The sequence below is a fragment of the Rhinolophus sinicus genome, linkage group LG06 (assembly GCF_036562045.2).
Source record: "Rhinolophus sinicus isolate RSC01 linkage group LG06, ASM3656204v1, whole genome shotgun sequence".
In the NCBI taxonomy this organism is placed as follows: domain Eukaryota; kingdom Metazoa; phylum Chordata; class Mammalia; order Chiroptera; family Rhinolophidae; genus Rhinolophus; species Rhinolophus sinicus.
In genome coordinates this window covers 899,989-912,872 of record NC_133756.1, presented here as the reverse complement: position 1 = coordinate 912,872, position 12,884 = coordinate 899,989, and the positions used below count along the sequence as shown (strand labels likewise).

General features: G+C 56.2%; 1 protein-coding gene across 5 annotated transcripts in view; it reads left to right on the top strand.

Annotated features, from left to right (window-relative positions):
• The window catches only part of DISP3 (dispatched RND transporter family member 3), a 53,485-nt gene extending 42,647 nt beyond the window's left edge, over positions 1-10,838 (top strand). For 4 of the 5 annotated variants that reach the window (XM_074334054.1, XM_074334053.1, XM_074334052.1 and 1 more), the window contains 9 exons: positions 823-1,007; positions 2,890-3,020; positions 3,099-3,271; positions 4,225-4,351; positions 4,908-5,053; positions 7,232-7,391; positions 7,972-8,085; positions 8,537-8,703; positions 9,567-10,070. In XM_074334054.1, the coding sequence (XP_074190155.1) occupies positions 823-1,007; positions 2,890-3,020; positions 3,099-3,271; positions 4,225-4,351; positions 4,908-5,053; positions 7,232-7,391; positions 7,972-8,085; positions 8,537-8,703; positions 9,567-9,929 (1,566 nt within the window). In that variant the 3' untranslated portion in view covers positions 9,930-10,070. Of the gene's footprint in view, positions 1-822; positions 1,008-2,889; positions 3,021-3,098; positions 3,272-4,224; positions 4,352-4,907; positions 5,054-7,231; positions 7,392-7,971; positions 8,086-8,536; positions 8,704-9,566 lie in introns of all 5 variants that reach the window. The other variant, XM_019746791.2, reaches the window with a different exon arrangement.
• The last annotated feature ends 2,046 nt before the right edge of the window (positions 10,839-12,884 follow it).

Here is a 12,884-nt window from a genome sequence, read left to right as displayed (position 1 = left end):
TGGGGGTTCATGAGGTAAGGCCTGTGCATGACATAACATCTGGAACATAGTACGTGCCCAGTATATGGTAGCCATTAGTTAGATTGCTGTTCTTGGCAGCTGCTCCAGCATCCCAGGAAAGAGCCTCTCAGGGCAAACCCAAGCCTCCAAGTTTTTCCCTTGCAGGAATCATTTGTGTTTCTTTAACATGTTACACCCTGCAAGGTGACACACATGTCAGCACATTTGTTTGGGAGTTTTATTTCCATTTGAAAGATGAGGTTTCAGAGGCGTTTCCTGATTTTGAGCCTTTGCAGCGCTGTTCCCACTGCCTAGAAAACTTTCCTTCCAGCTTAATGCATGCTGACTCCTCATTCAGATCTCAGCATAAATGTCACCTCCCCGTAGAGCCCTGTCCTAAGCACCCTTCTCAGTTTGCCCTCCTCTTCCTCTGCCCATTTATCCTGTGTTTTCCCATCCTGATTGTTTAACTCGGAGCCCTTAAAGGAATCTGAAGCAGCCCATGTGATTGGCAGCCCGTGAGGGCAGGGCCCAGTCCGTCTTGCTCACTGCTGTATCCTCACTGCCCAGCTCGGGGCCTGGCGTGGAATTAGTGCTCAACTGAAGGAAAGACTGAGGCTCAGAGAGGGAGGGAAGGATTTGCTCTATCTTCCATCTCGAACCCAGGCCTTCTGAGCCTCTGCTCAGGGCTCTACCCCCCACTGTGAGGGCTGGGGCAGGGTGGGACATGCTGAGGAGGGAGGGGACGGAGCCTGAGGCCGGGCCCAGGCCAAGGCAGCCTCCCGGAGTCACATGTCTTGTCTCTGTCAATCCACTGCTTAGGTATATAGAACGCCTTTTGGTAACTTCACCAAGAAGCTGACCGCTTGTATGTCTACAGTAGGGCTGCTCCAGGCGGCGAGCCCCTCCCGCAAGTGGATGGTGACGACCTTGGCCTGCGACGCCAAACGGGGCTGGAAGTTTGACTTCAGCTTCTACGTGGCCGCCAAGGAGCAGCAGCACTCCCGGTAACAGAGCCTTGCAGACAAGCCTGTTTCCACCATCCGAGCCCGCTGCCCTCCCCTCGCTCTCCCTCAAGGCCAGCAAGCCCCTTTAAGAGACCCGGGGCCATTTCCACACATCTATTCAGATATTTCTATGCCCAGGCCAGGGGAGTGGGAATCAGCGGCAAAGATGATGGCCCGTGATCCACTCCCCCATCTGCCCCTCTCCCTCTTGATGGGTCACCATGGCCCCGTCCTGTTCTCAGCACACCAGGCAGTCCCATCTCAGGGCTTTTGCATTTGCCGTTCCCTCTGCCTAGGACACCCCTCCCCAGACCCTCTTGTTGACTTCTCAAGAGTCAGGTCTCCTGGGAGAGGCTGTCCCCTCCTGGGAGACACTGTCCCTGACCAGAACTCCATCCCCCATTTAAAGCAGCCACACCTGACCTCTCTCCTTACATCACTTCATTGCTCTCATTCTGGCCCCATCACCCCCTGGAATCTTACTGATCTACTAGCTCATTACCTGTCTTCCCTCAGGAACACAGACACATCCTGCAGGGGGCACTGTGACTAATATTCCATGCTGTGTCCCCAGCACCTAGCTCACCGTCAGACACACAGCCGGTGCTGAATGAATGAATGAATGAATGCATGAATGAATACACTCTGCCCTTCCTCTCCAAGGCACTTATCCACTCTCAACATGTATAATTAATTCAGAAGGTATTTAATGTCCTTCTCCAGACTGTAAGGTGACAGGGAGAGAGTGTGTATCCTATATGGTATGCCCTGTCTAGTGCCTGGCAAGGAGTAAGGGCCCCAAAATACTTCACTGCATTCTGTGCCTTGGCAGGGCGTCTCCGAGCCAGCTGGGGGTGTCTTTTCCCAGGTTTCACCCCCTGTGTTCTGGCCAGGGCCTTACATTCATTTAGCCATCAGGGCCGTGGTAGCTGAGGGTCTACTCTTTCATCCGTTCATTCATGTCCCAAACATTGAGCACCGACTGTGTGCTGGCTGGGGATATGGCAGTAAACAAGACAGATGTGCCTCTGACCTCAGGCCGACTAGTGGGACACAGCAGCCAACAAGTCACCTGCAGTGTCATTACAAATTACGACAAGAGCTCTGACAGAAAGCGCCAGGCTGCCATAGTCTAGAGAACAGCAGTAAGGGGCCCTGCACTGGTGACACGTGGGGCTGTGGTCTCTGACAGGGCGCTGCCTCAGGACTGCCAGCACCGCATGAGGCAGCACTCTGCTTGGGGCAGAGGGGTATGGCGTGGAGGCAGGGGGGTGACCAGGACAGGCTTGCTGGGCCCTTCCAGCCTGGTGCACCTTGGCTCGGGGAGTGGGGGTACCCCTTACCTACCCTGCCCTGAACCCAAGACTGGGCTTGCTCTGCATATACACAATAGCAACTGGGGTCAGGCTGCCCGGATGAGCTTAGAACATTCTAGAAAGAACCTTGAGCTACGCCAGGTCGGTCTAGTGGTGAGCAAGCTGACCATAGAACCCTTTCTTCAAACAGAAGCTTGAGTCTCCATAGCTGTTCAGGTTGAGGTGGGGCTTTGGGGGGAGTAAGGTGCTTCTAAGCAGACACCCCCAAGGATGGTCCTCCCACCACCTAGAGGGCAGTTTGAAAACTTCCAGTCTTCTCTAACCCACATGCCACAGGTGGGGAGACAGTCTCATGTAGGGGAAGGGCCTTGAGCAGGCTCACACAGTGTTCTTGGCAGGGGTCGGACTAGAACTGGCCTCCAAACACCAGTCCCCACCCAACCAGAGACCAAATGCCTGTGCTAGGGGAGCCCCAGTCCAGCCCCTGCACATGGCCACACTTGCCTCACCTCCCCAACTTGTCCTGGTCTTCCCAGCCTTAGTCCTGGCCTCCCTTGCCTCCACAGGAAACTGTACTTTGCACAGTCCCACAAGCCACCTTTCCACGGGCGAGTCTGCGCGGCACCTCCCGGCTGCCTGCTCAGCTCCAGCCCCGATGGGCCGACCAAAGGCTTCTTCTATGTGCCCAGTGAAAAAGGTACACGCGGGGAGGCCACAGTGGGGCCTGGGGGGGTGCTGGACCCTGCTTCTAGTACAGCTATGACTCTCTTTGCAGGGCCCAGGGCCCGCCTCTCGGCGACCTTTGGCTTCAACCCCTGCGTGAACGCAGGCTGTGGGAAGCCCGCGGTGCGGCCACTGGTGGACACGGGGGCCATGGTCTTTGTGGTCTTCGGCATCGTGGGCATCAACCGCACGCGGCAGGTGGACAACCATGTCATCGGAGACCCGGTACGTGGTCCCGCTTTGAGCAGATGCCAACTAACCAGACTGGCAAACAAGTACCAGCCCGAGGGCCACCCTCTCAGCCCCCCACAGGCCCTCACCAGACCAAACAGGTTCCCCACGGGGCCCTGGGTGTTGTTTCTCTTGAGAGCCGAGAGAGGTTGAACTCTTAGAATCACCCAGAATTTAGGACATTTGGGGCCCGAGCTGGCTGCCCCTCACCCTTAGGAGCTGGGACAGAGATGAGGGACATACACGTGTGTTAAACCACCCCATTCTTCCTGCTGCAGGAGGGCCTTGCTGTGTGCCTCAGCTGTGGTGCCCCCGCCCTGTGGGTTTCTCTCCTCTTATATGTGTTTGTGTCCTACGCTGGGCCCTTGGGTGTTTGAGAAGCGAATGGAGCTGTGACTAGGTGTGTGCCTGGCACGTAATGGGTGCTGAGCGTGTGGTAGGGAGGATTGTGGATGTACGTACAGTCGTACCCCTGCCTTGAGAAGTCAGTCCGGTTGGGAGTCCAGGATCAGGCATGAAGTAATTCGAGAGCCAGGTGGAATGGAAGAGCATTTTTCTGTTCATTCCGGACCACGAGTGCTCAGGTGTTCAGGGGAGGGATGGGTAGGGCAGCCGGGGGAGACAAAGCGACAGTGGAGGACAGGTAGGATTTGGCTGTGCAGAGGGAGAGGAGGAAGCAGGAAGCCCAGGTGAGAGTGTTTTGAGTGAAAGAAGCAGATGAGAGCCAGGGGGCTTGTACAGGGTGGGCAGTGAGGGGAGCAGAGGTCCTGCTGGGGGCAGGCAGAGCGGGCTTGGGTGGGGACCACGGGTGACCACGCAGGGGACTCGAGCGTGATGGCAATGACGGTAGCAGGGAACTGCTGGGGGTTCCTCCCCGGGGGTGGGACCCAGGCCTGAGGTCCTGACTCACTGAGCGGCCTGCACTGGCTTGTGTCTCCTTGGGAAAGGGCAGCGTCATCTATGACAGCAGCTTTGACCTCTTCAAAGAAATTGGGCACCTGTGTCGCCTCTGCAAGGCCATCGCCGGGAACTCAGAGCTAGTAAAGCCAGGCGGGGCCCAGTGCCTACCCTCAGGTTTGTGCGGAGAGCTAGTTCTTCAGAGCAAGGCGGGGCTGGGGGGACTGGGAACCAAGGGTGGGCAGCCCTGAGGACACTTGCGCCTGGCATGTGGGTATCTGCAGACATGTGTCTGTGCCTGAGTATCCACACTAGGTGGGGGATATGCAAACATTCTCATGTCTTCCAGAAGTGCATGAACATGAATTGGCCCAGAGATGCCTGTGATGGGGACGTGTGTGGTGGGGGGGGGGCACATCTGCAGGAGTAGCTTTTCCAAAATTGGGAGCAAGGGGCTGGCTCATCACTAGCCTGGGTGAGGTCATGCCAGGGATCTCCTTGAGGGCACAAGATGTCATCTCCACCCCATAGCAGATGGGTGTGGTAGGTTCCCAATGACATCGCCAGTGGTTACACTCACCTTTCCTTTTTTTTTTTTTTTTTTTTAATTAAATTTTGGGGGGTACCCTCCCACACTCACAGATGGGCGAGTACCTGTGCACAGTGGGATGCGGTGGGGAAGGGTGCGCTCCTGGGTCCCCACCCCGACCCACCTCTCTCCTCCTCCCTGCAGGCTACAGCATCTCCTCCTTCCTGCAGATGTTACACCCTGAGTGCAAGGAGCTGCCCGAGCCCAACCTGCTCCCAGGGCAGCTGTCACACGGGGCCGTGGGCGTCAAGGAGGGCCGCGTGCAGTGGATCTCCATGGCCTTTGAGTCGGTGAGTCCCCGACGGTCTCGAGAGGCACAGTGCAGAGTGTTTGCCTCATGTGTGTCCCCTCCGGTCCCTGGCCCTCATTCCAGATGGGCGGGGGGTTGCTCTTCAGAGGGGAAGGGGAGGCCCAGAGAGGAGATTGTTTGTCCACAGTCACCTGGTTAGTAAGCATTAGCATCAAATGCTAAATCAGCCGTCTGACTGCAGAGCATAGCGTTTCTACCACAAACGCTGCCAGCCAGCTCCCGCCCCCCTTCTTCCCCACCAGCCCAGGGTCCATGTCGTTTTGTAGCCTCTGGGCTGCAGGGGCAGGTGGGGGTGGGGCTGGTGAAAGTGCAGGATGCTTCCCTCTGCCACTGTGGGGGCCCAAGTAGTGGGCCACAGACCCCAGTGCGGAGCCTCCCCCAGGAGGGCTCGGAAGCCAGGGAACCAGCCATCCTACACGTCACTGCTTCGTCTCTCACCCCAACCTCCCTGGGGCCCGCACAAGGAGGCACACACTCGCACACCCTGACCTGGGCATCTGCGGACCTCGCAGCCCTGGCACTTCGCTCTGTGAGCCGGGCCAGGTCTGCCCCTGCTGGCTCCATATTACGGCCCGGGGTCCAGTCCTGCTCTAGTCCCGGTGTGCTCTGCGTCCTTGAGCAAATCACTCATTCCCTCTGGCCTCAAGTTCCTCCTCTAAAGAACAGGGCTACAGATCCCTGCCCTCCCTCTGACCGTCATTGAGAAGCAACAGTGAGAGCACATGAGGGTGTTGGGGAGTGAGAGTAATGATGACAAGGGTACAAGTGGAAGCCAAGTCTTGTTCTCGGGCCCCCAGCCCTGCTTTCCTTTCAACCGTGTGTGCCACTCACTGCATAGGCAGCCAACCTCTGCCACCAACAAAGAGGGCCCAGAGACCCTCCCAGCCATGAATGAGCCCCAGGCTAATGCAGACACCAGTTCAAAGCTCAGGAAGTTTTTGTTTTTAATTGTGATAAAATATACATAATAAAATTGACCACCTTAATGATTTCGAAGTGTACACTTCAGTAATATTAAATACACTCACGTTGTTGTGCAAGCATCACCACCATCCATCTTTTAACTTTTCATCTTCCCAGACTGAAACCCTGTCCCCATTAAACACTAACTCACCAGTCCCCTCCCCCCAGCCCCTGGCAGGCACCGTTCTCCTTTCTGTCTCTGTGAATTTAACTATTCTAGGCGCCTACCTCATAAGTGGAATTATACAGTATTGGTCTTTTTGTGTCTGGCTCATTTCACTTAGCATAATGTCCTCCAGGTTTGTCACACGTTGTAGCGTGTGACAGGATTCCTTTCCCTTTTAAGTCTGAAGCCGCAGACAGTTTCAGACAGGAGAGAATTCATGCTCAGGCTCCTCCACACGACAGGACATCACTTCTAAGCCGACCCCCACCAACACGCAGATGCTCACAGACACACTATAACTGGTTTGTGCTCATGGAGAGGAGAATCGGGCCAGTGAGCTAACTGGTGAACGTTCCAGAATAGGATGAGTGCCTGTCTTGTCACCATCCCCTGAACAGCTACTCACAGCTGGACACTGAACCAGATGGGCCGTTCCCTGCCCTCCTGGACTCACAGTCCAGCCAGGAGATGAGCAGGGTGCCGGAAAGTGACAAGAACTGATTCAAAGCCAGAGTTTGGGTCCCCTCCTGCTCAGAGGCATTTAGCCACATTCTCTGATCCTGAATTGGGCCACCTAAAAAGCAACAGGCTTCTTTCAATAGATTTCTTGCACAGCCCAGAGAATGCCCATCTTGGGCTATCAAGGAAGGCTTCCTGGAGGAAACAGAACCCTAGCAAAACTCGAAGGATGAGTGGGAGCTGGCTTGCAGGCAGAGGGAAGAGCATGTGCAGAGGGTGGGACACAAAAGCAGGGCATGCTCTGAAGGTGGTTCTGTTAGAAAGGAACAGGGACTTTGGTTGCACTGGAACCTGCTGTTGCTGTAAGAATCATGTGAGCCCAGAGGCTGGCAGGAGGTCATCTTGCATTGGCTCATCCTTCACCCTCCCCCGCACCCCCAACATAACACACACTCCGTTTGCAGGTGTCCAAGGATTGGCTACATCTGCCCCTGAAGAGACCAGCCATAGCCTGGGAAGGGTGAGTGGGCCACAGCCACCTGCCTGTCTCACTGCTCATGTCCCCCACAGACCACGTACAAGGGCAAGTCCTCCTTCCAGACCTACTCGGACTACCTGCGCTGGGAGAGCTTCCTGCAGCAGCAGCTGCAGACGTTCCCCGAGGGCTCGGCCCTGCACCGAGGCTTCCAGACCTGTGAGCACTGGAAGCAGATCTTCATGGAGATTATAGGTAAGCAATAGCTCTACCCCTTACCCCTGCGGTCCCGCTGGGGCAGATGGTGGCAGTGGGGGTCTGGGAGGTGACTGGACAGGGAGGGCATGGCATGGCCTGTCTGAGCCACACTTGTTATCATCTCAATCCTGGCCAAGAGCCCTGGAGAAACTGGAATGACCCAGTGGCTGGGAACACCAGTCAGCAGCTGGAGTTTGGGTCCCTTCCTGCTCAGGGGCATCTGGCCACATTCTCTGATCCTGAATTTGGTCACCTAAAAAGGAATAGTAATGACCATTATGGCAGCTCGATGTCACTAGGAGCCCTTCTCAGTGCAAGGCCCTGTGCTGAGGGCCTGACCTGTGTTATCTGTTTAAACTCCAAACGAGGCCTATGGGTAGGTACTCTTATTACCCCATTTTCCAGATGAAGAAATTGAGGCTCAAAGAGGTCAAGTGGCTTTCCCAGAGTGACACAGCTAGCTGTGTCTGTGCCCATCTGTGTAACCCCAGTGACCTCTGAACCATGGGGATAAGGGGCAGTTGTGGGTGCCCCGCCCGCACAGCTCAGCTGAAGACCCTCTTCTCTTGCCTTGTAGGGGTGCAGAGTGCCCTGTACGGCCTGGCCCTCTCCTTGCTCATCTGTGTGGCTGCAGTGGCCGTGTTCACCACCCATGTGCTGCTCCTTCTCCCTGTGCTTCTGAGTATCTTGGGTATGTATGTGGCCGAGGGCCAGCAACAGGCAGGGGTCCTGCTGGTGGCCTCCTGTCAGCAGGTTTCTCTCAACCCTTAGCTGTCACATCTCAGTGAAGGCTTCCTGACCACCCCCCTACCCCCACTCCCAGCAAAGTGACCCTCTGCTCGGTGCTGTGTGGGTGACAGTCCTTCACAGGACTGTTCCCACAAGTCTGTGCTCCCCGAATTGAGTCAGATATTGCTGTGTATAGCTTTCTGCCCAGTGACCTGTTGCTGTACCTGCACCCTGCCCTCCCCCTCAGCTCTCTGTGGCCCTGTTTTTCCTGCCACCAGAGGTAGGGGCTCCACTCGAGATTTCACCCCATTCCCCAGGGGCCCCCTGATTCCCCAGCACCCCTCCAAGACTGTGTGGGTAGGGCCAGGTCCAAGCTGCCTTCCCGCCGTCCCACCCCTGCCCTCCCCCTGCAGGCATCGTCTGCCTCGTTGTGACCATCATGTACTGGAGCGGCTGGGAGATGGGCGCCGTGGAAGCCATCTCCCTGTCCATCCTCGTCGGCTCCTCCGTGGATTACTGCGTCCATCTGGTCGAGGGCTACCTGCTGGCTGGAGAGAACCTGCCCCCGCCCCAGGCCGAGGTGAGCGTCCTGCCTGCCCTTCCCCTCCCACTGAATCTCCTCCACCTCAGTGAAGCTGGGGGACCCCCAAGGATAGCTAGACATCCCCTGTGCCTGAGCCCTAACCAGGATATGTTCTAGGAGCTATGGTTTTCAGGGCTGATCTCCCAGGGGACTCACATTCCAAGGCGGCTCATCAAAGCAGTGTGTGGGCCCTGGGAGGGTCCACTCCCCCAGCCTCCATCTCCCTCAGCGAGCATGAGGGGTTGCACCAGGTGCTGTCCAAGGGCCCTCTCCGCTCCCTGAAGGCGAGTCTCATTCTCCAGCCTGGGGAGCAGGGCTGGGCATTTGTGACCCTAAGGCCACCAACTGGCCCCCCTGTAGCTTAGTGAGGACATACCCGTGACTCAGTGCCAAAACCAGCTCTGGGTATCAGAAAGTGTTTTTTTCCTAGTTTGGAATTGTACTGGTGTGAAAACATAAAGATGTAAATTAAATTATTTACACACTTAGCTGCTTTTGGTCAAAAGAAGGAAATCAGTTCCAGTCAGGGCTCCCATTTATGAGAACTTATTACAAAGATCAAAAGCATCATGGTTGTCATAGCAACATTTAACGCGTGCGCGCGCACGCACACACACACACACACACACACACACACACACACACAGCGCACTGTCCACTGTTCTAGGGGAACCATTTCATCTTCACACCAAGGAGTAGGTGCTGTAATTATCCCATTTATGGAAGCAGAATTGGGGGCCTCTCGGGGCAGGACTGGCCTTGGGCACGGGGTGCCTGTTTACCCAGGGTCCTGGGCAGGGAGGGATCCCGCTGTCCTGTCAGGTCCGCTGGCCCCAGCTTCCGCTCTCGCCCCCACCCAGGACGCCCATTCGCAGCGCCAGTGGCGGACGCTGGAGGCCGTGCGGCACGTGGGCGTGGCCATCGTCTCCAGTGCCCTCACCACAGTCATCGCCACGGTACCCCTCTTCTTCTGCATCATAGCCCCGTTTGCCAAATTCGGCAAGATCGTAGCACTCAACACGGGCGTCTCCATCCTCTACACGCTCACAGTCAGCACAGCCCTGCTCGGCATCATGGCGCCGGGCTCCTTCACCCGGACCAGGACTTCCTTCCTCAAAGCCCTGGGTGCCGTGCTCCTGGCAGGGGTACTGGGGCTGGGCGCCTGCCTCGTGCTCCTCCGAAGTGGCTATAAGATCCCCCTGCCCACCGGGACCTCCCTATAGCCCTGGCACTGGGTCCTGACTTGCTCACTTTGGCCCAGCGAGTAGGGACAAGACACTTGTGCGCTGACCCAGAGCCACTGTTTCCCAGCTTGGCTCCAACTACTTTTGTTCCCAGGCCGGGGCCCGAAGGTGACCCGCGGCCCAGAGGCCCAGCGTGGGAGCCGACGCCCACCTGTGTGGCCCACAATGCCAAGCAGGAGCTGGGTGGTGAAGCTGGCTGCTACCCCACTCCACCGGGCTGCTGGCAGCCACACTGGGCTCCCCCTGACAGCGGAAGAGACCAGCCTTCCTCCCATGCCCAGTCACCTTGGGAGGATCATGTTATTTTTGCAGGGGACTCCCTGTCACACTGCCTGAGTGCTCATAACAACTTTCTGATGTGGGTGTTACAGGCCCCCCCCATTCTACAGATGTGAAAACTGAGGCACCAGGAGACAAAGTGACTGACCTATAGCTGGGTCAGTGGCAGAATCAGAGCTACTTTCCGAGTTCCAGGCCTCCCTTGGGGACTTTGCAGGAAGAGCAAGCACAGTGGGTTCAAGGTCAGGGGCCTCACATCCCCTGCACCTCCTCCCCTCCCCTCAGCTTTACCATGGCCATGGTCCTCCCCAGACCTTTTGGTCTAGCCAGAGAGGACAGAAGGACCAGCCTGGGGTTCTGCATGTCCTACCCTGGGCCCTGGCTTCAAAGAGCCCTTTTAAAATCTTCCCTGGGGGCTGTGGGGCCCCAGCACAGCCTTCCTCACAGATCCCCCATCTCCCCCATGTGACGCTGGGGGTGGAATTTGGGGGAAGGGGACAGCCCCTGGGAGGGGAGCTGGCCACCTGCTGCCTGCTCACAGCAGATGGTTCCTGTTAAAGTGAAATGAAACTGCAGACCGCCACCATTAACACGAGCATTTTAAGCATCGCTGGCTCTATCATATTCTTAAAATTGAAATAACTAAGTGTTTGCATGGTGCCCAGCCAGAATCTGGCACGAGGAGTAGGGCTGGCCTAGAAGGAGATGGATGTGGGCCTGCCCCAGGGTGTGTGCCCGACCCACTGGGGCCCAGAGCCATGGAGAACTCTGCTGGCCCAGAGTGAGGTTGGGAGCCTCTGGGATAGCGCTACATGAGTGGGGCTCACTCGACGCTCCTTTCTTTAAGGGGCTCATCTGTCTCCCCACCTGGGACATTTTTGTGTGCTGTTGGTGTGTCTGGCATTGACCTTCCTTGGGGCAGACATTGCCCCCTGGGCTTTAGGAAGCTGAACACAGACTGAGCTAGGGCAGCCCAGAGAGGGGGAAAGATGTCATCAAGGGTGGTCTTCAGGCCAGCTCACCTGGTCATCTGTAAATATTAACGGGGCTGAGGATACAAGACAGATGTGCAACGTCATGCCCCCTGCCTAGTGCGTGCCCGGCACCAAGTAGGTGCTCAGTATTTGTTGAGGGAATGTCAGACCTTTGAACCCACCATCTGTGATGAGACAGACACTAAACAAGCAATTAATGGTACTCGTTGACACACAGCACTTACTGTGCCAGACGCTCTCCTCAGGGTTTGCATTAGTCTTCTAGAGCTGCCATAAGAAAGTGCCACAAACCGGGTGGCTTATAACAACAGAAATTTATCCTCTGACAGTTCTGGAGGCTAGAAATCCAAAATCACTGGAATCAATGGATTGGTTCCTTCTGGAGGTTCTGAGGGAGAATATCCCACCCCTCTCTCCTGCTTTCTGGTGATAGCCAGCACCCTTGGTGTGTAGAGCATCACTCCACTCTCTGCGTCCGCCTTCACCTGCCCATCTTTTCTCTGAGGGTCACATCACCTTCCCTCTCATAGGGACACCACCCTAAGTACCTCACCTTGATCATCTGCAAAGACCCTGTTTCCAAATAAGGTCACATTCACAGGAGCCTGAGTTCAACATATCTTTTGGGGGGACCCAGTAGAACCCACAAGAGGGTTCAGCATGGGTCAGTTCATTTGTTAACCTTAAGGAGGAGGTGCTATCATACCCACTTTACACATGGGGAAAGCAAGGCTCCAAGAAATTGACTTGCCTGGGTCACGCAGCTAGTGATGGCGGAGCCAGACTGCAGCCCGCCTGCCCCAGGGTGTGTGCTCACCATTAAGGTTAGGGCCTCAGAGAATTGTAACTAAGGGCGATGACAGTTACAAGGTTATTTGAGGTTGACGGGCAAACCAGGAGGGCTGTTCTTAGAAAATTTGGAACGGAAACCCTTGAATTTGTACAATACTTTGCACTGAAGTGTTTTCCCGTCAGCGTTGTATGAAACCTGAGCCCTCTGAGGCCAGCAAAGAGCGCTGTGGCTGAGTGGCAGGGGGGCGTGCTGGGGACCACACAGCCCTGAGGGGGCTAATCAAGGACTCAGGGGGTCCCACCCAGGGCTCCAGCAGCCCTTGGGGTGGGGGAGGCACGGCTGCCCGATTGTGCTCCTTCCCATGAGCACTGTGAGGAACGGAAGCTTATGGCAGGAGGTCAGGTGGGAGGGGTAAGGCAAGGGAGGGGCCGGCAAATGGACTAGACATTGAGAAGGTGCTCAGAAAAAGGACTGCCATCTCCAAATCCTTGTCCCGAGACTTTCCCAATAACCTAGTTTGAATGTGGAGGCAGAGTCATTTGCATATCATTTGCATGCAGTCCAAATAATGCCTATTTGTAAAGAAACCCTCACTTAGCCCATTTCCTGGCTTTGAAGAAACAGCTCCTCTTCCTTCCCTTTGGCCTCTATCTTTGCAGAGTGTTGTTGGGATGCTGGGCAGGTAGGTGAAGGGTGGAGGAGGCCAGACTGGTGCCTGTCACTGTCACCTCCCCCCACACAGGTGACTAGGGCTCCTGGCCTAGGCACAACTCTCTTGTGACCCTGATAACTCTCCTGCAAGCTGGATTCCCGTCTTACAGATGAGGACCCTGAGGTCCCACGAGGGGAAGGCAAGTGCATGCAGCA